The following is a 26717-nucleotide window of genomic DNA, read 5'->3' on the forward strand; positions in this document are numbered from 1 at the left end:
TAAAAAAAAAAAAGGATGGTAATAATAAATAGGAAATTACATAGCAATAACAGCGTAATAGGATCAGGTTGCTTCCATAAGAAAAATTCTTAAGTGTGTTTAGTTTAGAATTTACAAATTATCTCGAAAACTTTTTAAAATGCCCTTTAAGCAATAAAGCATTTCAACTCTTTTGACAATCTCCCCAAAAGTGGTTGTTCTTTAACTTTCCTAAAACAGCTTGTACTTGTGTAACTATGCTAGGGTTAGCGTTGCAGCATCTCCCTGCTCTATAGCCATGGCCTGAGCGTGAACTGGAGACCAAGCCTTACATGACTCCAGTTCACCTACGAAACTCTGCCTTAAGCTTTAGAAGTACAACAATATCACAAGCTTTTATTCATGAGGATATCATTCAGTCATTTTTTGTGTGTGTTCATTTCACATCTCATCTCTCTCCTGTTGCCATGATCCTTCTTTCCCACCGTACAGGTCACTTCATCCTTCATTGCATAGCTGTCACGTATTGTTATTGCAATATATGCCCCTCCCTGCCAATTCATTCCAGAGGGAATTAGAGCTTTTGTATTTTGCAAGCGAAGCCTCAGAGGAGGAGTATACAGTGGTGGGCAGCAAGGTGTCAATATTTTGTACTGCCTTTACAAATAATCTGAATCATCAGCTTTGCTGACAGCCCATTGTTGTGCTCAATTCTCCTCATTCATTTAAAATTTAAATGATGATACATTATAATTTTCACTGTAATAGTTACTTCAGGGTGTTGTCTGTCAACTCGGTAATCACCGAAAACATAGCCAATGCAAGCTTCTGAAATTTATCAGCTCTAAACACTGCTGCCTTTGGGCTCTTCCACATATTCAGCCCAAGATGTGAGTCTACCTCATAACTAGATAGCAGCCTTCTGGAATGATTAAAATGTGTCAAAGGGGATGCATTTAATTTATTGGGAGTGGGGAGAGATAGCTCCTATGTACAGTTGAAGGACCCTACCCAAAGTGTTACAAATTAACTCTTTGAGTCTTGAAGGGAACCTTAAAAGGGGCCACGACTGAGGCAATTTTGAAAATATGTTTTTAAAAAAGAAAAGGAAAAAAAGGCTCACGGCACAGAGGAAAAGGGTAAAACTTCTAAAAATCCAGTCTCTTTTGCGGTAAAGGGGAATGCCGCTTTCTGCTTCTGAGCAGCTGTAATGCTCAGTAATTGTCTGAAAGGGCGACTTTAATTGAGCACTTGTGTGTGCAATAAGTGTTCTGCTAACTGGGGGAGCTGAAGTCCTTCTGATCCATCTCCAGGTAATGACAGAGGAGGACCCTTACAAGGCAAATCCCCGGCCTCACAAATCAGGAGCTATTTTTCCTCATTGGGTTTGGAGGGGTAGGGGTTAAAGGGGAGTGGAGGGGGCATGAGGACTTCAGGGAGTAGTGTTAAACCAGCTACAAGCCTGTCCCTAATTGTTATTGATTGCTAAGCTCACAAATTATAGAGAAGTAGTTGTTCCTCCTACGAAGAAAGCCTTGTTTTCTTCTTTTACTACATTCAGTAACTGCTGCTCCTGATTTATGCCAGTGCAGAGGCAGCAGCTGTTTTGCCCCTGCATTGAAGAAAATCTCAAATAACTGCTGCTCTTAAATAAGTGGGGAAAGGGAAAAGGCACCAAAAGAGGTGTGTGTGTTTTCTTGCTGCAAATGCCAGCTTTTTGGATCAGTCCCTATGCTTTGGCCTGCGTGTTCCACCTCACTACTAATTTGTAAACATATAATCAGCCTAACTGTGGCACTTTTAATATGGTTCATTGGTGCCCTTTGCCATAAAGAATCACTGCAGTGGATTTTATCTGATCATCATGCACATGTCTTTAAGACTGGGGTGCCATTTAAATGGTCTTATTAAGTCACAATTTTTAATTTCTTTGATCTGAGCTATTTCATTTTCTCATTTAATTCTCTAACCCATTAATCCACTGAAGAGCACAAAGCTACTTATGGTACATAGACTCATTGGGAGTCTAATTGGGGGTTTATTCAAACAAAGTATTTATAATCTTTTTCGTAGGCAAAGAACCAGCAAACTATTTGTTTGGGGAAACAAAGAGAAAAATCTTCACATTTTGTAAACTTCAAGAGAGGAGGGAACTGCAAAAATCCATACAATCACTAAATGGCAGCAAAGGATGAGAGTTTTCTGGGTCTCTTTGCTGCCATCTACAGAACACTTCTATTTGGCACTCTGGATATGGTAACCCAAGGAGAAGCAAGATAGCGGGAATCTTTTTAAAAGAAGTTATTAAAGTACTCTGGAACTGGAATTAACAAGTTTCATTGGTTGGCATGAAATCACTGAAATGATTTGAACGTTCTGGCTATCTTCTTAGGTAGAAATACAGCATGCATTTGTATCCTGCAACTTGCCAAAATTTTGCAGGAGGGAGAGAAGAAATGGAGGCAAGGACTGGGCATTCCCCATGATCTTCAGGGATGGAGCCAGTGGTGAAATGCAGCCGGATCTATCCGGATCACACGAACTGGTAGCGCTGGTGGCAGGAGGCTCCACCCACCTGCTGGGATGTCATTACGTCCTGTTTTTGCCCCTTTCTGCAAGTGCAGAAGAGGCACGCATGAGGGTACCGAGTGTGCATGCACTCCAGGGGTGAAATCCAGCAGGTTCTGACAGGTTCTGGAGAACCGATAGCAGAAATTTTGAGCAGTTCGGAGAACCAGTAGTTTGGAGAACTGGCAAATACCATCTCTGGCTGGCCCCAGAGTGGGGTGGGAATGAGGATTTTTGCAGTATCCTTCCCCTGCCAACCCACCAAGACACGCCCACCAAGACACGCCACGCCCACCAAGACATGCCCACAGAACCAGTAGTAAAAAAAAATTGGATTTCACCACTGGCGCACTCCCATTCCCGAACCGGTAGTGAAGGTAAGTGGATTTCACCGCTGGATGGAGCAGTGCAATTCCTATCATTGCCCCTGTAGGTGATGATATTTTTAGGTTTAGACTGATTCTTGGTGGAAAAAATGCTTTTGTGGATATATCCCCAGCATTACAGTAAATTTTTATCAAGACTTGCTACTTTCAGGATGGATGGCATGATTCTTGTGTATCCAAATTTTCAATATTTTCAGAAGAAAAGACTATAATGGAGGACTGGAGGAAATTTGGCTTTTTTGCTTTGCATCTTTTATTGTTAATATATGAATCAGTGCTATTAAGGTAAGAAAAGCACCCAGGACATGCATCTAGAGTTCTTTGCAATACTTTATCAGCAGTGGTCATAGCAGGTATCTTTATTTTCTTTTGTGGAGAAAAAAAGAATAAGCTTGCTGACTGCTGAGCTCTGTGAAAGCCCCCCCACTTTAATCATATTTTTGAAAGCCTTGAAAATACAGGTCTTTCTTCAGTGCTTGGGTGGGGTAATTGCCAAGTACTTGTATCTCTATGGGATAGAATAATTATGGCCATTTGAAGACTTCCATTTGTATCTGGTCTGTATTTTACAGGTACTGCTTGACTTAATGTTGGGCAATTAGCCCAAATTAATAATTGAGCCCAAAAGTTCTGTTGCTGAGTGAAACATTTGTTAAGGGAATTTTGCCCCATTTTACGACCTTTCTTTCCACAGTTGTTAAGTGACTCACTGTAATTATTAAGTTAGCGGCATGGTTGTTAAGTGAATTTGGCTTCCCCATTGACTGTACTAGTTAGAAAGTCACAAAAGGGGATCACATGACCCTGGGACATAGCAACCATCATAAATGTGAGTCAGTGGTCAAGCATTTGAATTTTGATTATGTGGCCATGGGGATGTTGCAATGGTCATAAGTGTGAAAAATGGTCATAAGTCACTTTTTTTAGTGGCTGTGACTTTGAATGGTCACTAAATGAACTGTTGTAAGTTGACAGTTCATATTTTGATTTTACATTGCTCAGAGTCATTATATAATTGGACAACCTTATAAATTCCATGAAATAAAACACACTAATAAAACTGTAAAGATAGCACTAGTCCTTGGCCTCATTGTTGCAGCAAAGTAGAGCTCAGCAGGGAGGGAGAGGGCAGTCCAAAGGATACCTCCATACTTTTCTGCCATTTCAAAGGCTGTGGGGAGGAAAGCACTTTAAAAATAGCCATGACAAAAAAGCCCAGTTTGGAGGAAAACTGCTGAGGAACTCAAACTGGCAGAGGGTCACTGGGTATAAAGGACATGGTATGATTAATGGGTGCTTGGAATGCAAAGTTGGACAACTGGAGGAACATGAAATTAAAGAAGGATTTGGATTGTGAAGATAGAGTTTACAAAAAAAAAATTTTTTTCCTTTGAAGCAAATCTATATTTGCTTCAAGTTACATAATCATAGGCTTTACACATGGCCACCACTTATTCCGTAGTCAGGTTGACTGTATAATAGGAAACAGAAGATGAAGATGTGCCATCCCATCAGCCAGAACATTTCCTGGTAAAGATTGTGTATCATGCCATGAATCACTGGGGTCAAATATGTGGGTTAAACTTAGAAAATGAAAGAGGACTAAGTGTGCCAACAAGTTTTGACCTGAAGGTTAGAATATCAGATCAATGGAAGAAACAGGCCCTGTATGCTTACCTAATGCAGAAGAGATAAGATGTGTTGTGCCACGGTGGCGCAGTGGTTAGAGTGCAGTACTGCAGGCTACTTCTGCTGACTGCAGGCCACCTGCAATTTAGCAGATTGAATCTCAGCAGGCTCAAGGTTGACTCAGCCTTCCATCCTTCCGAGGTGGGTAAAATGAGGACCCAGATTGTTGGGGCAATAGGCTGATAATGTAAACCTCTTAGAGAGGGCTGTAAATCACTCTAAAGCAGTATATAAATCTTATTGCTATTGCTACGTTGTGAAAACTGAAGCAGGAAAAAAACCCTCAAATTTCAGAGTGAAAGAACTCCAAATGGCTATCAATAGAAATGGAAGATGAAAGCCCTGGATCATAAGAAGGATGTATGGTGACTTGGCACACATATTCAACAAGCAAGAAAGAGTAAGCAAAGATTCCTCAATCAAGAACGGTAACAAATATAATAAAATAGCAAGGAAAAAAAAAGAGATGGTTTTAAGACAAAAACAATCACAGGAAATGAACAGCTAAGATATGTCTGTTCAAGAGAAATAATGAAAGAATTTTAATAGAGACAAATGAAGAAAGGAAAGAAAGATTGTATTGAATTGTTTTATAAATAAATTTGTGGAATGACAGAATCATTCACAGATTAAGAATATCTTCAGGTACTAACTGCAGCAGAACAATAGGAATAGCAGGCCGTGGACCAGCTGATAAATAGGAAATGCAGATGAAATGCCGATTAAAGTGGCAACAATGTGATATTAACAAATATGGAGAAATATTTGTGGCCCTCAGATTTGAAAATATTTTTTAAATATTCCCCCAAAAAAGGTGATGCAAGGGAATGCATGATTTATCTAATAGTAGAATAACATATATTCTGAAATCACTGCACTGGTTGGCTTTTGGACTTAATTCAAAATTCTAGTTGTGCCCTATATGGCATGGCATAGAACTATATCTGAAACTGCCTTACTACACATGATTCTGTCAAAAGAAGAGTGGATCTGCTAAGTGTCCATCCTCCTTGTGAAGTAAAAGAGAGCTAGGCATTATATGTGGTTCCCACATAATGAGACTGGGACGTACTACACTGAAAGGCCCTTAAACCAGTTTTATTTCCTCCACGCTACAATTCATGATGAGATTGCAGATAGTCATCTGACTATAGCACTGTTGAATATTTATGAATGTTATGTTGTATTTTCTTCGCTTTTGATTAAAATTCTTTTTTCATTCAACTGCCATGGAATGGTTTATAAATATTGGAATAAAATAAAAGACATTGCATTGATTCTACAAGAAACAAAGGGTTACTGGAGAAATGACAAAGAAGAGAAGAGAATCATACTTGAATAGAGAAAAGGGCAGAGAGACTAAAGATAGTTCACGTAGAATGAAACATGGAAGTGAGCAAAGAGACAGATAGTTGCAAAGACATTGTTAAGATTAAGAAGCAAAGAAAATGCGGGGGTGGGGTAATGCAACTTAAAAAAATCACCTTGCAGTAGCGTAAGTAGAAAAGTTTTAAAAAAGAAGCCTTCAGCAAAATGAATAATAAGAATAAAAATGAGAAAATAGTTTGTGATGAAAATGAAAGAATAGTGAAAGGGTATTGAATAGATTTTTTTTCCAAAGAATAAAATTAAAACATTAAAAATGTTCGTGTCCAAGGGGAAAAAAATGAGGAATTGCTGTGAGAAAATTGCAGAATGGTAAGGCTGAAAATGTAAACAGCGTGACTAAAGAAATGGTATTATAAACTGGTTTATAGTACCATAATAATACCTCCCCCCACACACCCATTCATTCATCTCATGCTTTAAATAGAACTTGTTTAATTTGTGTGTGATGACTGTATCTGTGTCTGATGCTGGAAGAGTGCCACTGTTTTTTCCCCTATACAAAAGGACAGGTACAGAAATGAATGCAAAAACAAGTATGCCTTGGAAGATACAGTATTTGGCAGAATCCTGATTGAAAGTGTAGAGATGACAATAAATAAAATTGGGAAGCATGATGCAGCTTTATGACCGGATTTGTATGCAGCTATGCAGACAAGACTTCTGTTCTTTATTGTTTTCTGTGTATTGCAACTTCCAGCTGCATGAAGTATTTGGTCTGTGTTACCATGAACTAATTAATTGCAGCAATCAGGAGGGCTGCCTAGATCAGGGGTCTCCAACCTTGACAACTTTAAGACTTATGGACTTCAACTTCCAGAGTTCCTCAGCCAGCTTTGCTTAAAGTCTTAAAGTTGCCAAGGTTGGAGACCCCTGGCCTAGATCACCTTCAGCTTCATCTACACAGCTGCTTTGACATAATCCCCTTCTGTCCCATAGCTGAGAGAAACCCTCCCACCTTATATCTTGCTGCTCCCATAGCATAATCTTATTGCATACCTTGGAAGAAGCCTGTGCCACACTGCAGTACTTGCACATTTCACTTACAACATTCTACAGACCACAAAATTCCATTCCCATCCAATGGCACATAAAAAGCCTCCATCAATTGGCATAAACAACTCTTTAGTTCTTGCATATACTTTTTTCATTTTCTTCTCTTTCCCATTGTACCATTGACTGTTCAAACTTTAAAAAAATATATGTGTTAGTATTAGAGTTGTCATCATCCTTTGATTCAACCTTTTGGCCACTACTAGATTGCAGCAAAAGTATTGGATTTGTCGGCTGCCATCTAGCGACCATCCAGATTTGGGCAGCCAAGATGCAGCCAGTGGATAATTGCTACTGAAGAGTTATAGTTTCAGAAAGAGTCTTAGAGTGGGGGCTGTAGACTACTCTAAGAATGTAACGTGAAGAGAAACGAAAAGGAATACAGACCTTTCCTCCAAGAAAGGAAGAGAAATTCCTATTAGGTAGGAAATATAAGAGCCATCCCTGCATTATCTGCGGATTTTCCCTGTGGCAATGGTGAACATAACCAGACTCTGCTTGTGGCCCAGATCATGTATTCCACTCAGATATCCTTATAGGCAAAAATCCAAACTCTTGTCCCCAGAAAAATCTAGGATGAAATTTATTATATCCCTAATTATCGGACATGGTCCCTGTGACTCTTTACCTCAAAAGATAACTAGGTAGGTAGGTAGGTAGGTGGGTGGGTGGGTGGATGGATGGATGGATGGATGGATGGATGGATGCTAGATAGATGATGAATGGATAGATGACAGACAGACAGACAGACAAGACAGATAGATGTGTTTGTGTATATATATATTCAAATGGGGCTACTGGCTGCAGGAATTCTCTGGCTGCTTATGCTCTGCATGAACACACTCAATTTGATAGTGTAGAAAGTAGTCAAACACTTTTAGTTTTAATGAGATAAGATAAAAATAAGGCCATAAGGGCTCTATTTCTTAGGAATGACCTAAGATGTCATTTCACAGCTTCACAGCTTAATACCCTGCAAGGTTTTTGCAATACTAGAACATTTGCAAAACAACAGATTAGTAATTCTTCCAAACTATAGAGAATTCCTCGGATAACATTTTAATGTCCATTGTATTACTGCTATACTAGGAGACAGGGCAAAAGTAATCAAGGAAAGGATGAATTAATTTTTTTTATAATATGGGTTGAAAATGGAAAGGGAATCTTTCCCAGTATCAGGTCAAGTATTATACAGTTCAGTACCATAGATGTTATGTCATGTTAAGTTTTGGTCAACGTATTTGACCGTTTTTAAACATTCGAAATACTCTGCTGGTCTATTTAATTCAGTTTTATCTATTCTGACTAAGGGTTTCCACTTCCTATGGTCTGAAGTTAAAGATTTCTTAATCATATATTCATTTCTATATTATTGTACTTAATACCTAACTTTACTGCAGTCATTAGCCAGCACAGAATTGGTATTTAAATATTCAAACTATCCAAAATTAAATTGATTGTGTCAGGATAGTTAAAATAAGTATATGTAGACAAAAAATGTCTAAAAGACAATATTAAACTAAAATATAGTGAAGGGTTTGCTTTTGCTACACATATGCAACAAGGAGAGAATAAATTAAAATTAGCAATCTGGATAATATAAATTTTGAAATAGTGTAAAATACAAGTACAGGACAAATATGCCCATATATATACATATGTACAATAGGCAATAAAGGGGATTTAAGAATTATAACTTCTCTTACAATTCCTTGCCAAATCTGAGAAAATATAGTATAATAAATAGCTGACATGTATACCCCAAAGCCAATGGTTAATGCTGAGCATGAGTCATTACTGGCTGTCCATGCTCTGGCAGGTACAATTGCTCTTAATTATTCTAAGTCAGTACTATTTTATTATAAACAACTATTTGAGAAGCAGCTGATAATCCTAGAATTGCACATAGATGTGTACCCAGAGAATAACATTTAGTTAAAATAATTATGAAGATACTTCAGCATAATCGTGATTTTTTTTCCCCCTTTTCTAAATTATCTTTTGGTTTGCTCTTTTCTAGTGCAGCTATCAGGAAGAATAATTTTTTCCATCACTGACCTTCAATTTAGAACCACAATGAGCAGCCTACCCAAACTAAAATTTCACAATATTAATTGTGCTAGACCATAGCATTTAAAGCAACCTATTCTACTGTCCATTTACCTCCCAAGTGAAATGAAAGCTCTGTTTTGATTTGAACTGTCACAGTTAATTTCTGCACATAAAACACATCCAGGGACAGCTTTCAAATGGAGTTGTCACTTCTTATTTAGCAGGCGAGGGACTCTCTATTGTTGTCAAACCTTCTTTGCAAAAGCATCACTATCATGCTGATATGCGCAGCTATTCGGAAATGAAGGAATGGATACGCTGCTGCAAGGAATGCTAGAATCTGCCTTATGATGCATTCATCTCCTTAAAGGGGAAGGCTTGAATATTATTTTAACCAGTTATTCTATCCCTTTTGTTTTGTAAAGTGTAGATAGATAAACAGATAATTTACTCATCAGAATTACTTATAACTTTTAGCAGTAACAGATGAGGCACAGTAGAGCATAAAATGCCTTCATATGACACATACTTGGTGAAAATAACATGGCAAATAACATGCCAATGGAAGACGTTGGTCGGCATCATCAGTTCCATTAGTGGGGAACAGTATCTGCATAAGTGAATAGGTATTTGTTATGCCAAGAATAAAATACAGCATTTTAGAATCTGAAATGGCCCCTATCTTTGACTAATTAACTTTAGCGCAAGGACACGTGTGTTGTGGATCGTCTCCAAATCCACATCTACTATCAAGACGTAAGAATAAACCACAGATTATTTTGTGATATAAGGGAACCTCAGGTGTGGTTGGACTATAAGGAGCCATATTCTGTGGCTTGTGGATTAAGAGCCAAGCATGCTGTGCTATTTGCTATAGCCTCTGCATCTGATTCAGGAAACAGGTCACTAAAATCATATCTAAACAATTTGCTAGCCTTTGGGATATGCTGAAATCAGTCTGAAATGATGCAATAAATCCCTGTAAAAAACATTTTCAAAACCACTTCTTAATTCCATTTTTACTCCATAGAGAGGTAAGTCAAAGTTAAATCCTGCTTCACTATCCTTGCAGAGTTTGAGGAGAATGTTACCAAACATATGGATTGCATTGTTGCTGAGGACATAAGTATAGGTATGCTTAGATTTTGCAAAAGACTTTGCCAAAGTTCCTCATCAAGAGTTATTGTCTAAACTTAGCAGCCAGGGGTTAAGAGGATGTATCCTTTTATAGATTGCTAATTGGCTAAATAATAAAAAAAGTAAAGGATAGTAATAAAGGGACATTTGTTTCAATAGAAAGAGGAAGACGTTGATTCAGTGGTGAAATCCATTTTTTTTTACTACCGGTTCTGTGGGCGTGGCTTGGTGGGCATGGTATGGCTTGGTGGGTATGGCAGGGGAAGGATACTGCAAACTCTCCATTCCCACCTCACTCCAGGGGAAGAATACTGCAAAATCTCCATTCCCACCCTACACCTGGGGGAAGGATATTGCAAAATCCCCATTCCCATCTCACTCTGAGGCCAGCCAGAGGTGATATTTGCCAGTTCTCTGAACTACTCAAAATTTCCACTACCAGTTCTCCAGAACCTGCTGGATTTCACCCTTGAGTTAATTCCTTCAAAGATTTAAATTTGTTTATAAATGATTTTGACTAAGGGATTAGCAATGAGGTAATTTCACAAAAGTGATTGCAAAGAATTTTAGGTTAGCTTTAGAATAGCTTTAAATTATCTAAAGTTTTGTCAACTAAATGGCAAATAGTAAATTTAAATTAATTTAAGTAAATGTAAAGTGATGTATATTGAGAGGAGGGACTTTTCATATTACATTGGTGAAGTACTAACTTAGATAGTATTCCCTAGTACTTGTAAGAGTATGTACATAGCATCAACAAGCTAATGTTAATTTGAGGTTACAGAACTGTGTACTGTAACATATGTGGAATCAAGTCCAAAATAACATTATATCATTCTAAATGCAATCCTGTAGAAAATTTTTAAAAATGCTTCTTGAAAGATTGGACCTTGGAGAATCATAAGAAAACCTTTCTGTAAGATGCTAATACATGTGTATTGGCAAAAGCCATGTTTTTAATATTTGGAGGGCAACCACTTTTTCTATAGATACATATTGGGGCTCAGCAGCTATCTAACTGTGAATGCAGACTGTCAGGATATGTGTTGGGATCTGGTCTACTGAATGGAGGCTCTGATCACTAGTGAACAAAGGGCAGCTGCCACAGATTACCCGGTGGACCTCAGTCTGAGAACCACTTATGGATGGACCATCATAATAAGACTTTCATCCCAACATCCTAAAATAAACTGCTTTATTAAATGTAAATTAGTCTCTCCTTACAATTATCCTTTTTTTAAAAATATATATTTTTCTGTAATCATTTCTGAATGTGGTCTGGAACGTGGTCTTCTATAGGTTTGGTAAATTTTTCAAAAAAAAAAAAGCATTATAGCTATCTCCTTCTGGCTCTAGAGATTTTACAACACATCAAACAGCCACATTATGTAGGCCCTTGGGTAGGAACACAAGTGCAATAAGAGAAATGTTGAAAAATTCTTCACTAACATTTTCCACCAGCTGAAAAACTTCCTGGGTTTTTAAGGACAAAATTCTTTAGAGCAGAAAATCCCTGGCTTGACTAGCCTTCATTTGGGAATTATTTGGGTTTGAAAAGTTACAATATACTGTTTTCCATCTTAATAGAATTACAATAGGGGCATGTGGCATTCAGATCCGAAGCATGCCAAAGAGCTTCAGATCTGATGTGGTCACCCTTACTGTATTTGATACAGCAGCAATGCCTTTTCCTGAGTGTACAGAGTATCCTTGGGGATTGACAAAAAATACTTGTTTTGAGTTAGGGAGATGATAACCTTTTGATGGGCCTTTTTCTGACCTATCTGCAACCAATCCTAATGAGGTTCTTAAACCCCTAGATAGTTGCATCCATCAGAGATTTGAAATAAAGTTCAGAGGGGGGAAAGCAGTGAATTGCAGAAAGCTGTCTTACCCCTATGATGGGCCACATAGATGTAATTGCTTAGTTAAAATGAGGAAAGGTCCCTAGCAGTAATTTAATTCACCCTGAGTTGGTAATCTCTCATTCTGTTTTATGGGTTATATCCAAGTATGGTTGCAGCTCCAAGGGAAACTAGGAGCTAACAATTTCTCCCTCCCCTCTCTCTCTCGTAGGATAACCCAGCAATCTATTAATTTTTCAGTTTACTTAGTACAGTTAGTAAGCTTGTTCCATATACTTCTTATATCCTGTGTTCTCTCACTCTCTCTTTAGATAGTGTTAGTGTTAGTGTTTAGATAGTGTTTGGCTATGGTTGCTTTCTTGGTGGAATTGTTGAAGACTTTTAAGTGAGGCAAAGTGGGAAAGTGAGAAGATTACAGCTGTAGACTGTTGTTATTGTTGGAATGGCCCCAGATTTAGTTTCATGAAGCCAAAGATTGATGTACCAGCTTGGATAGAGCCAGATTGTGAGCTCAGGAGATAGAAGTGAGATGAGTAGTAGAGACTGAGAGAGGAATAAGGCTTTAACAAATGCTGTTGCTAGTTGTTTACCAGGACAGAAGATCAGGTCTAGACAACACTTCAGAAGATAGACTAACAGAAAGATTTTGACAGACAAGAACACTGGGCCCTGTCGAACAAAATTCAGTTTTAAAAAAAGTAAGGTTTTACACTTAGGCAAGAAAAACCAAATGCACAGGTATAAAGGAGGTGGTACCTGGCTCAACCATAGTAACTGAGAGGGACCTAGGAATCTAGTGGACCATCACTTAAATATGAGCCAGCAGTGTTCTGCAGCTGCCAAAAAAAGCCAATGCAGTCCTAGGCTGCATCAACAGAGTAACATTATCAAGATCATATGGAGTGTTACTACTGCTATATACTGCCTTGGTAAGACCACACTTGGAATACTGCATCTAGTTCTGGTCACCATGATACAGAAAAGATGTTGAGACTCTGGAAAGAGTGCAGAGAAGAGCAACAAGGACAATGAGTCTGGAGGCTAAAATATATGATGAACACTTGTGGGAACTTGGTATGTCTACTCTAAGAGAAAGACATGATAGCAAACTTCTAGTATTTTGAAATGCTTGTCATAAAGAAGAGGGGGACAATCTATTTTCCAAAGCACCTGAAGCCAAGACAAGAAATAACAGATGGAAGCTTATCAAATAGAGATCCAACTTAGAGTAAAGGAGAAATGTCCTGACAGTGAGAGCAGTTAATCAGTGGAAAGGCTTGTTGCCAGAAGTTGTGGGTGTTCCATCATTGGAGGTTTTTAAGAAGGGATTGGACAACCATTTGTCCAGAATACCGGTAGTATGGAGTCTCCTGCTTGGGGAAGACTCCATACTACCGGTCCATTCTAATTCTGTTATTTTCTATTCTGTAAGCTATAGCTGCTGTTTGACAGCTCTAATGTTATCACTTGATGGATGACACTGTCCCTAATGTCTTCAACGTGTGTGTCCTCTTGGGCTCATGACTATTCTTTCCTAGGTAGGTGGAGATTGGCTAGGAAGATTGGTGATTCCCCTTTTCTGCAATGTAGAAAGTAGAAAGCCTTGCAGGCACTGCTTTTTTTGTGATAACACTTGGGCAAAAAAATGAGTTCCCATCTGAATTAGTCTAGTCCACAATTTGGCCTTCTGGTAACTTCTGAAAACAAAGTTATTTCAAATGTCCTGTACTGACTGATGATACCCAAGTTGAATGATTGTTCTTATGATTTTATGGTGATATATTTGGTTTTGGTTTTTGTATTTTTAAACATCTATTGGGGATATTTTAGTTTGACACTTCTGAGGGAGATATGGCAACATGAAGATATCCCTGTGAATGTGAAGCTCATGGTTGCAGCAAAGACTGAGGAACTGATGAGTATATTAGTTCTTCAATACCTCTCCAGACAAGGAGAAAATTGGAGTTTGCCCATATATACTGCAGATGACTGAGAAGACCACAGGACAGGTTTAAGTGCTAGGAGACAAAGGGATCAACCAACTTGACCCCTGGTGGTTCTATGGTTAAAATGCAATACTGCAGGCTAATGCTATTCACAGCCTGAAGTTCAGTCTTGATAAGCTCAAGGTTGACTCAGCTTTCCATCCTTCCAAGCAGGGGTGAAATGCTCCCGGTTCGGACTGGCTCGGGCGAGTAGGTAGCGATGGCGGCGGGCAGTTCAGAGAACCGGTAGCAAAAATCCCTGCCCCCCGCCCCCCATGCCCAGCTGAGCCGCGCGATCATCAGAGCCTTTTTTTTTCTTTTAAGTGGCTCTGACGATCCCAGCTGAGTTGCCTGCTAACCAGTAGCAAAAATCCTCCCCCACAGCTTGCTTGCCTTAGCTGCTGGTCGCAATGCCTTGCTGTAATCCCTGCAATCCATTGCATCAGCAAGCAACTGAATCTCCCTCCCTGCAATCAAGCTCATTGGTGAGCAGCTCTATCTGCCTGCCTTGTATCTTCTATTGCAGGGGTCTCCAACCTTGGCAACTTTAAGACTTGTGGACTTCAACTCCCAGAATTCCGAATTCTGGGAGTTGAAGTCCACAAGTCTTAAAGTTGCCAAGGTTGGAGACCCCTGTTCTATTGGGCAAGTTTTTTTCCCCTTTGGGAGCTTTAAAAAAAATAGTTAATGTGTTTTTTTTAGCTGTTTTTTTTTTTAGACCTAGCCATTTAAAGTTTAGGAAGTTTTAAATTTAGCTGCTTTTATATAAAAATAAAATAAAATAAAATAAAATTTGTGCAGCTTTCTGAGATTTAGTGTGTTTCTTTAGTGTTTCACTCTAACTACACAAACACACAAAATCTCACAAAGCTGTATGTGGAATTTTGTGTGTAAAGTGTGAAAGTTGTTTTTTTGGGCTTTTTGTGGCTGTGTGAGGTTCCTGCTTGTTGCAGGGGCCATTTTGGGTCTAGCACAGCTGCTTTTACATTGTGAGTGAGCCAGTTATGTTTTTTTTTTTAATTTGATTTATATGCCGCCCTTCTCCGGAGACTCAGGGCGGCTTACAATGTGCTCAGCAATAGCCTTCATCCTTTTGTATATTTATACAAAGTCAGCTTATTGCCCCCACAACTGGGTCCTCAATTTACCTACCTTAGAAAGGATGGAAGGCTGAGTCAACCTTGAGCCTTGGCGAGATTTGAACCTGCAGTAATTGCAGGCAGCTGGTCTTAATAACCAGCTTAATAACAGGGTGCCTTAGACCACTGTACTGCCAAGGCTCTTTGTTGTGTGTGTGTAAAGTGTGAAAGTTGTTTTTTTGGGCTTTTTGTGGCTATGTGAGGTTCCTGCTTGTTGCAGGGGCCATTTTGGGTCTAGCACAGCTGCTTTTACATTGTGGGTGAGCCAGTTGTATTGTGTTGTGTTTTGTAGGTTAAAAAAGGGCAAAGAAGTGACATTGACTTGGCCACGCCCACCTGACCAACAAGATATCCCCACCCAGTCACCTTACCACCAAGCCCTGCCCACTAATTAAGCCCCACCCACAGAACCGGTAGCAAAATTTTTAGATTTCATCCCTGCTTCCAAGGTCAGTAAAATGAGGACCCAGATAGTTGGGGGCAATATGCAGTGGTGGGATTCAGCCGGTTCTGTCCAGTTCTGGCAAACCAGTAGTGGCGACTGTGGGAGGCTCCACCCACCCACCTGGATGTAGTGCGCGAGCAAAGAGCATGTGTGGGAGATTGCGCACATGCTCAGAGCGCTCACATTTACAAACCAGAAGGGAAGGGAAGTGAATTCCACCTCTAGCAATATGCTGATATTGTAATCTGGCCCGAAAGTGCTGTATAGAAGTTTTAAGTGCTATTGCTATTGCTATTGATATCTTGCTTACAACACAATGCAAGAGCCTTTTAAAAGACGCTAAGTTTGTAAGCCTCACTTTCAAATTACTATCAGAAGTTGCCTATTAACTATCTTAAAGTTATTAGAGACCTTTGGAACAACAAGTATGAAAAGTTGTTGGTGAGTTTATCTTCAACTCTGAACAAAAGAAATAAATATTTATAAGCTTAAGAATTTAAAAGTATTTGAAATAAACAGCAAAAAAGTTAAGTAAGATTTTTACTCAAAAAAGTTATAAATAGATAAATTTGGAATGCTGACTTTTACTGTATAATTTTGGAATTAACTATATAAAATAAACAGCTCCTCGTAAGAACCAGATTTATCTTGGTTATTGTACGTCATAATGAAGGCTTTATGATTTTAGAAACAACATTAGAAGGGATTAAAGATTCTAAGCAGAAGGAAAAATACAAGACTTATTTTGGTGTTGGTTAATACTGGAATTTACAAAATGATACAAAGCATCAAAACAATGAAAACATTAAAGGAGTTTTTTTTAAGAATGGAGTCAGCATTAGTAGTTACAATATCAGCATTTTCAGTAATGCTATCTAATTCTATGGACATGCTAACATCCAAAAGATGTTAATGAGCAAATTTTATCTGACAAGACAGAGAACGTACCAAAAGTGACTGCAGTTTTAAAAATTACAGGGAAAATAAAATGACAAACCAAACCAAGAGAATGACCCAGAAAAGGTATTCTTATTGGCTCTGCAAAAAAGGCTTGTTAAATCCTTGAAGAAGTCTGTGTGATGGAAATAAGGAGCTGAAGTGAGATCAAATCTTATGACAATATTTGAATGAATTAAAGATGAAGACTGTTAGAAGTAAAATATTATATATATATAGAGAGAGAGAGAGAGAGAGAGAGAGAGAGAGAGAGAGAGAGAGAAAGAGAGAGAGAGAATATATAAAGTTGTGGATTTTTTTATCAAGGTTAAAATAAGACTTTTTTTTTTTTTTTACAAAATTCTGGCAACCTTTTCTGGACTTTATGCTGACACAAGGATTGAAAAATTCCATGGGCTTGCTTACAGATAAAAATATTGAATTTCGGATGAAGAGATGTCTGTTTATAATGGGGGGTGAAGTGTTACTGAAATTGTCCAAATGTGATGAACGTTGTAAGTCACTTTTTAATTATTTCTTTTCTACTCTTTGTCATATTCTTTTTTCTCTCATTTCTTTTTCTTTTTTCTTGCACTTTTTATTCTTTCTATTCTAATCTCTTTTGTAAGTTTAGTATGTATTGGCTTTTTATTCTTTCTATTCTAATCTCTTTTGTAAGTTTAGTATGTATTGGCTTTTACTATTGTAATAAAAAATTAATAAAAAATAGTATACAAAAACATCTAATGGAGATATTTTATTTTTATTATTGGAAATTGCTGAGCATCTTGTGATTGGAAGTGGGTAGAACTAAAATACAAATTTGGGGGGGAAATGAAAGTATATTAACTGATTGGTAGCAGTTGTTTCTTATTCCAACACTTTTTGAAAAATGAATATAATCATGTGGTTCTTATGTTGTTTATAAATCTAAATCTAACCATAGTTTACATGGCTAGAATAAAGCATATTACTTATGGCAGTCATTATTTGGGGGAAATAATAATGTTTGCAATTCTTATATTAAGTTATAATGATTCTGATATAAAAGACAGATGCATGTGCTGGAACTGTTCTGCATTTAAAATTGTCCTTTTATTGTTTTGTTCAACACAGCTTTATCACAATGGAATCTTCCCAGCTGAAGAACCTGTAACTGATTTATTAAAAACAAATAAAAACGCAGCATGAGACTGCTGGTCAATAGACTTTAAATGGGAAATGCTCAAAATAAAGAGGAGAATAACATCATAGTATTTTAAAGAAGGTTATCAGAGAGAGAAAAAATATAAAAAACTATTTCTCCTTTTAATTCCAGCCCGGTAGTGAATTCAGCTGGATGCTCTTTCTCAAGGGAGCCATTTAAGAATATAAAATTGTAGACTATTAGGTTTAGGAGTTAGAGTTCTGCAAAGCTTGGCTTCTTGCCCTTTGAATAGTGAGTCAGGGAGAGCATATCTTCTTCTGAATTAGGCAGACAGCTCTAATATCTAACCTCTAAGATGTCATCATCTGAGTCTAACCTGGCAATAAAATTGTCTGCAACTACTATATATCAGAAAATATCGATTAGATAATATTCCAATTCAGGCCATAATTTCCTGATTTGAAAATTCTGCTTCAAGAAAGGTAAACAAATGTTAATTACCAACAGGATACATATCTGAAGCAAATTGTCCACTTCTCCCCAGAATGGCTTTTGCCCCCAAGGAATGTGAGTTATAACCATTAAGTTTTTCCAAAGTGTTTGTTTCCGCCACACCACTTAAAATTATCATATTCAAAGATAAAATTTATAAAGGAACCATTCCTACAACTAAAATACCAATCTGGCCCATTCCAAGTCCAAAATGAAAATGTTTTTTTAGACTTAAGATTGTGATTTTATTAATGAAGGCCACAATGTCTGGAGTCAATGCATCAAAGCTGGCATTTTATTTATTTATTCATTCATTCATTCATATTTCATATTTTTTGATTGCCTATCTCCCTCAAGGGTGGGGGCTCTGAGTGTGTACAGTATAATCAACATATAAGTACACTGGGCCCAATATTGTTCAAAAAACTGTATTGGTATTTTTAAAAATGCCAAGTATAAATAATGAACTCTGCTGTAATTTAATTCACATTTAGATAAACAGTTCGGAAACAATTGAACAATGTATTCAATTACAAGTTCATTTTGTCTTTCCTGAATCCAGATTTTCTTATTTCTTTTCTTACTTTGTTATAAGGTTGCAGATATCACTGTTTCTGTTACTGTTTCATTTGTTAGGTTTCTATTCCGATAACTTTTCTGATAACATTTGAAAAAGGCCTTTCAGCCAAGCCTTAAAGAAAATTGGTAGTCCTCCTGAGGGAATTTTTTTTTCCTCCAGCCTCCTGGAAAATTCTCACTGAGAATTGCAATGGAATATTTTTGTTTTAGAGCCCACAAAAACAAGAATTGCATTAGTATCAGGATTAATCAAGGTACTTTGGATTCTCCAAAAAGCATTTAAAATGTCCAAATCTTTGCCCATGCATTTTTTCCTCCCCACAGAAATTCTTATGCTGATTACCACATTGGGAAGAAATGTGAAGCTCAAATATGGCGAGTTGCATCACAACTGTGTTTCTATTTGAGCCAGTTGCTTAAAATAATTGGAACCATGTCCAACTGAGGGGCCATTGATTGCAGCAAAATCTTTCCACTTGAAGAATCTGTGACTGATAAAGGCTTTTGGCAAAAAAAAAAAAAAAAGTTAAACATAAGAAAACTGGGACGTGGCCATTATTACATTGGGGAATAACCTCAAAGCAGTTTATAAAAGCAAGTAGGTTACCAGAGACAAAAATATAATCAATAACACTCCTTTTAGTTCCAGCCCCATAGTAAATTCAGATGGATGATCTTTCTCTAGGGAACCTCTGAGGATATAAAGATTTAAATTTCATCTATCTGTCTGCCTAGTTGGCTATCCAATTCTTCTGGAGAGAAAAGATCTCACTTCCATTTTACAGTGAGGAGGGTCACCCAGCCAAATAATACTCTACTGCAGTGGTGGATTGCTACCTGTTCGCCCCGGATCGGGCAAACCTGTAGCAGTGGCGGGAGGCTCCACCCATCCGCCTGGATGTCTGTGCATGCAGAGACCGAAGTAGCGACCGAAATTGAAGTACACTACTGATCTACTGCAACCATCTTCCCCATGGTCAATCGTTCTCTCATTCTTGCCTTTGAGGATAGCAATATTACCATTTTTTCCAGCCATATCTCAGCCTTAAGTGACCTTTGAATTTATTTTTTCCTTTAAGTTGTGCAGTAGAAGTTATGATTTGCATCCTAATTTTAATTGTATTTTCCACTTTTTAATCACATTGTTATATACTACTAATTTGGATGTATTAAAGATGGAAATTCTGAAAGGGATGATCACATCAAATGATATCTAGCTGGGAGGAAGATGTAGTGCTTTTCCTTCAGCTATTTGTCTTCTGTCCATAAACTTCACTGGAAATGAAGCAGTTTTAAGGAAGCCTTCTATGTAATTCCACCTCTTCCTTCATTGATAGCAATAGCAATAGCACTTAGATTTACATACTGCTTTACAGCCCTCTCTAAGTGGTTTACAGAGTCAGTATATTGCCTCCAACAATCTGAGTCCTCATTTTACCAACCTTGGAAGGATGGAAGGCTGAGTCAAGCTTGAGCCTGGTGAGATTCGAACTGCCAAATTGCAGGCAGCCGGCAGTCAGCAGAAGTAGCCTGCAGTACTGCACTCTAACCACTGTGCCACCATGGCTCTGATATTCTATCCAAGCCATGTTTATCCTGGCCCAAGGTTAATGAATTCTCCTGCTTCTTTACATCTCCTGGACTGATTTTCTTTTTAAAGGAAACACACACACACACAAATTCCACTTTAACCATTTTTTCCTAAATGCTTGGTCTGAAAAGGGAAAGGGCAGAATTCTTGTCAATTTCACCTGGTTTTGATATGCTCCAGAGGATTCCACTGCTCCTTAGCATGGATGTAATTTTCATTGTATAAAAAGATTGCTCAGCAGGTTGCTTAATTTGATGCAAACAATGGTATTTATAGATTTCCGCTTCTAAAACAATTATTTTGAGTATCAAGAATACAGAGAGCAGTGTGCTGTACACATCTAAAGACCAAACTAGAAATGACAGGGGCTGCAATGTTATTTATTAACCTGCCTGCCCTGCTCATGTAAAGTTGAAAAAGGTGAGGGCTCTGAGAGAAACTAAATTTGTTGCTTCTCCTTTCCTGGTCAACAGGGCAAGCACACATGAGTTTGATACTAACTTTAGCGTGTGCAGTGGATAAGAGCAGCAAGCATCCATCATATAGAAGAAGAATGGGCTAGCTCTCTTGAGCTGAGAACTGGACTCCTCTGTTGTATTTATTCCACCTCTAAAGGACCATTGCCCAATAGCGCTGGGGAATGTCTGATTAGCCCAATACAGTCATTCTGTGGAGTCTTCATACTGTTTCCAGATAGGACACTACTGAGAGAGATCAACAATAAAGGTGAAGATATGCAACTCTCATTCTTACTTTCATTTGAACCAGGAGAGAAGATGAAACTCTTGGAATCAGGGCTTAAATGGTGGTGACAAGCTGGATGAAGACCAAGAGGAATCCTGGGAAGAAAGAACCTACAAGTAGTCCTCGACTTACAACCACAATTGAGCCCAAAATTTCTGTTGCTAAGCAAGACAGTTGTTAAGTGAGTTTTAGGGTGTTAAGTGAATCACTGCAATTGTTATAATTAGTAGCACAGTTGTTAAGTGAATCTTGCTTCCCCATTGATTTTACTTGTCAGAAAGTTGCAAAAAGTGATCACATGACCCGGGGACACTGCAACCGACTTAAATATGAATCAGTTGCCAAGCATCCAAATTTTGATCACGTATCCATGAGGATCCAGAAATTGGCATCGGACCTAGGTTGAATGGGTAGCACTTCTCTCTAGATCTAACTGCAGAAGTTGCCAGATTCTCATTGGAGGTGTGTGTAGCTTCAGTGATCAGAAGCACCTATCAAAACTTTGGCTGCTGTGTCAACTCTGCCCATTTGCAGATGACCTGATCTCAGTAGAGCATGTGTTGGCAACCAACCAGCTAGATTATGGCAACAATGCTCAAAGGAACAGCCACAATCACATTCCTTGTTCTTTCACTGTTGCTCAAAATCAGACTTTTTTTTTTGGAGGGGGGACAGGCTTTTAGTAGCAGAATCATCAGTTTGTATTCACATTCAACCAGTGGTTCTACAGGGCTAACTTTCTCAGTAATGAAGAATACGATCTGCTGCTATAATTTTTTATTATTATTAAACAGGACAATAACAACAGTAAAAGAGAATTCCATTTAGAATCTATGAATTTTTATTCCACTTCCTGACTGCTTTGTTTTCCTAGCAACGATAGAGTATTAATGGCTGAATTCTAAATTTAGAGACCAAATTTAGGGATCCTTCACATGTGAATTACAAGCATTATTTTATTATGATAATTTGATTTGTTTCTACCATTCCTACTACTGTATTTTGAATGCATGGCTTGGGGGGAAAGGAATAATTACTATTGGTAGAGCAAAGAAATGGTATGGCTTACAATACCATAAAAATAAGAACATTAAAAAAATTTAAATTAACAGGAAATTGTGGTCCTCTTGGTGCCATTTAAGAAAGTCATTTGAAGGGCAGATGTGTAAGTGTAAGTTGTTATTGAGATGCATTAGTAAGTATGAGCAACAAAATTTTACTATGGGCTGGAGAGAAGAAGGCATTGTGGTAGGTTAAAGCACCCAACATTGAAACTATCCCAGGGACAGTAGAAACCATGATTGCCAATAAGAGGTACAGATTCAAATCTAACCAAATAGTGGTTTTATATAGATGTACAGTCTTGCTTTATGTTGCTGCAGTTATTACTATACAGGTAGTATACTTACAACCACAATTGAGCCGAGTTTCCATTGCTAAGCAAGACAGTTGTTAAGTGTGTTTTGCTCCATTTTATAACCTTTTGTTGAGCAGTTGTTAAATGAATCATTCAGTTATGAAGTGACTCTGACTCCCCCCATTCGCTTTGCTTGTCAGAAACTAGATGGGAAGTTATAAACGGTGATCACATGACCCAGGGGCAGTGTCATAAATATATGCCAGTTGCCTCAACTTTGATCTCGTGACTGCAGGGATGCTGCTACAGTTGTAAATGTGAAAACAGGTTTAAGTCATTTTTTCAGTGCTGTTGTAACTTCAAATGGTCATTAAATGAATGGTTGTAAGTCAAGGACTATCTGTAGTGCAAATTTCTAAAGCAATTAGGAGGTTAAAGAAAAGAAAACCAAAAGACACCAAATGATCCTCTAATTTTTCAAGGTATATTTTAACCTAGTCAGATAATGGTCTTGCAGCCTAAAATATGTTTTATCTCTCCAAAATGTTCTAGTTGGAATTCTGAAATTGGAAGAAGTGCGTAACTGAACAAAATTGGAGCCAACATATTTTTTTGGGCATGAGTTTCATACATTTCTTCCCAATAAGAAGTAAAAAGATCTCTGTGTATGAACGGTAGTACGGTAGTTATGAGAGAAGAACACTTTACAAATGTGATTATTGGGACTTGTTCAAAGTTTCTGTTGAAAAATCATGGGAGAGGGGAAAATCCTAAAAACAAAGATGGTGCTGTGTAACCTGGGCAACATTTCTTAAAAGCAGCAGACACACACACACCCCGCCCCGGAGCTGGAGGAAGCCAAATGGGAAATTCTGTTACCTATTGCTCCAAATCTAAATATGATGTTACACTCCTCAGATGTGTCTGTTTAAGCAGTTTCAGGTGGAAGGCAACAGCCAAAGAGAATCATTTTTACGTAGCATTTGTCGTGGTTACACTATTATTATATTTCTGATTCCCACAAAAATCACATGGCAAATAAAGGAGGAAAGTGAACATCCCTAAAGAAGCTAGAGCTTTCCCACCCTTTAGTTCTCCTGAGTATTCCTCTCTACACTCTGCACTTATACATTGCATAGATACTGTAAAAAACCTGGATGTACCTGCAACGGAGAATGAAGCAGCTTTTAAATTAACAATTCAAGAGAAGACAATGGATCTGGATGGGGCAGCCTAGGGTGCTTAATAGTCATGTATGGAAAGGCAAGTTGAGAAGGAACAGGCAAAAGGGATTTAACTTTTCTATTTTCGACTTGAATAAACAAAAGAGACACTATAGATTTCTCCCTGACATGACCAGAATATAATCCTTTGGTGTAAAATATTTCTCTTTGTACATCTCTAAGTCAGAGTCCCCAATTTTTACTATGCCTATGGGTCCCACAATACATTAAGGAAGTCAAGTTTTTAAAAACTATACCTTACTTTCTCATGTCGGAGTCACTTTGATAGACAGCAGTGCCAGGGTTTTTTATAGTCCATTTCTAAAATGAAACCATAAATTTAAAAAATAGGCTTCTCTAGCAGACTTCATCGCTGGGGAAAAAAAAGCCTTTCCAGTCCGCTGATGAAATATAACATTTAATGGGATTTATGAGGCCAAGATTCAGGGAGATGATTTTCAGGACAGCTATAGGAGCTTTTCCCTCGCTTCCCTCTGCCCTTTTCCTTTCCTCATCCTAAAAGCAAAGGTGCAACAGACACACACATGAAAATCTGTTAGTAATGAAAAATTATTAGAAATAAGTCAGTTGAGCCTGTACAAATTTCAGTTGGAGGGGAAAAAATACTGGTGAAAGGCCTTTACAGTGAGGGGTGGTGTTGAACAGAATGCCCCTACAAGGAGATGGCATGTTTATTTTTATAATAAAAATCTATAAATGGAGCACAGTATTGCACAGGTTTGCATTACGACATCCGGGACTAGATTTTAAAGAGAAATAAAATCTTAATGCTGCTTTTTGGTGTTTCTTCATGCTCTTTCAGTATAGTGACTGTTCCTAAAATAACACTTTTGTGGGAGGGGGATAAGAGAGCCTCTGTGACTTCTGATCACAGTGACCATCACGGATGAGGAAATGAAGAAAACCTGCCAGAGAGTGTCATATTTATTAACAGCTCCACAACTCTCCAAATTAATGTGTTTTTCTTGCCTTTGACAAGCTGAGATGCGCACGTGTTCTACTTACCTTAATGGACGGGAGCAGGGAGTAGGGCTCATCAATTAACTATCTCATTAAGCTGACTACAGCTTCATTTTAAAGGCAGGCACGAGAGCTATTTACGATCTCAGGATGTTTCATATCTCTACAGTGAGGGTGCCCAGAGACTCCATTGTATAAAGCCTATGCAAAGTTTGAGGAATTAAAAAAAACAACCCTGCCAACTCCTGAAACAATATTTTTCTTTATTCAAATTGTATTCTAAAATGATGGTGTCCATATCTTAAGGCTTCAGCTGACCCATTTCCAATATATTCTGAAGGTTTATAGGTAAAGGTAAAGGTTCCCCTTGCACATATGTGCTAGTCGTTCCGACTCTAGGGGGTAGTGTTCATCTCTGTTTCAAAGCCGAAGAGCCAGCACTGTCTGAAGACATCTCCATGGTCATGTGGCCGGCACGATTAAATGCCAAAGGCGCACGGAACATTGCTACCTTCCCACCAAAGGTGGTCCCTATTTTTCTACTTGCATTTTTTACGTGCTTTCGAACTGCTAGGTTGGCAGAAGCTGGGACAAGTAACTGGAGCTCACCCCGTTAAGCGGCACTAGGGATTTGAACTGTTGAACTGCCGACCTTTCGATCAACAAACTCAGCGTCTAGCCACTGAGCCACCGCGTTCCCATGTTTATACTGGGTTTTCAAAAAGCTATGTATTTAGTCTTCAAATTAGACTTCTCCTGGTAGCAAATACATGTAACAAGGTTATATTTTGCCACATTAGAATAGATTTCCTTCTCTAGACGTTTTTCTTAATTCCAGTATAGCCTTACTGGGCATGTCGAAGGTTAAAGAATATAGTGAATATACAACAGCTGTTGGCATAAAGTTGGGCCTGCATGCCCAATTAAAATTGTATACATATTACTTAGTTTTACAATGGATAAATATTTATAAACCCTGGTGTTATACAGCCATATCTATATCTATTGATATTGATATTAATCCATTAAAAACCAAGAACAATGGACATTTTTAAAATCATGTCTTAAAGGACAAATAAAAACAAAGGAAATAAGAAATATTGAAATATTACTCTGTACTGATGGATTAAAAAAATGCCTTTATCAGCCATCTGAAAATGAAGGCAGGAAAGCATTTCTGCTACCCCTGCAAAAAAGGGTGCCTTCCTTGGCAGCTGGACACAAACGAGGGCTTCTTAGGATAGTTGCAACAGGCATTATGGTCATTCAGCTCTCCTGGCCTCAAGCCATCATATGCATTAGAAGTAATAGGCTGCACTCAGAACAGCACCCTGAAAATAACAACAAAGTGAGGGAAGATGGAATAGGATTGGGTGTAATGTGCCAAGCATCAGAAGTCATTCCAACTGCAATATTTTTCATTGAATGTAGCTTGTAGATATTCTTACAACAAAAGATTAATCCCAGTTCTGTCTCTTAACTTGGTTATTTCTCCCACTATTTGTCCCACTCAATTTTAATTGAAGAGAAAAATTTATGTAGGCAGAGAAGTAATCACAGAGTATTCTTAGAGTGCTTCTCCTGTGCATCTTCCAGGATACTGCAAAGCAGTTTGCATAAACGAGGTCAAGCATCTGAATAATAACCTGAAATATATAAAGGTTTATCTACAATTGTAGATATTTTTAGTATATAAATATATATATGGAATATGTACAGATAAATAGCTTGGAGAGTAACATAGTTTAAGAAATCATAATTAAACTAATTAACATAACAATTACATAATTGCCAGAAGCATCACAAACAATTGTTTTATCTTACTTCTCTATGATCTCTACAAAGATTCCACTCTTCTATCCAAAAGGACTCAATTATTGACAATTGAATGCTACTGCTTGTTTTAGGAGGAATAGCACAATTCAACCACAAATTAATAGAAAAAATGTACCACAAAACAAAAGGTTTTATGCAACAACTCTA

At 38.0% G+C, this 26717-nt stretch overlaps 1 protein-coding gene across 3 annotated transcripts in view; it reads left to right on the forward strand.

Moving 5' to 3' along the window:
• PARD3B (par-3 family cell polarity regulator beta) overlaps positions 1–26717 on the forward strand; it is a 568533-nt gene that overhangs the window by 441404 nt on the left and 100412 nt on the right. The window contains exon 21 of one of the 3 annotated variants that reach the window (XM_060688124.2): positions 21198–25820. The exons of 1 other annotated variant lie outside the window; for it this stretch is intronic. In XM_060688124.2, coding sequence (XP_060544107.2) covers positions 21198–21231 — 34 coding nt within the window. In that variant the 3' untranslated portion in view covers positions 21232–25820. Of the gene's footprint in view, positions 1–20902; positions 21130–21197; positions 25821–26717 lie in introns of those variants that run through there. One more of the 3 variants, XM_034431407.3, reaches the window with a different exon arrangement.

This window comes from Pantherophis guttatus, chromosome 1, assembly GCF_059756535.1.
Source record: "Pantherophis guttatus breed Tessera chromosome 1, ASM5975653v1, whole genome shotgun sequence".
Classification (NCBI taxonomy): domain Eukaryota; kingdom Metazoa; phylum Chordata; class Lepidosauria; order Squamata; family Colubridae; genus Pantherophis; species Pantherophis guttatus.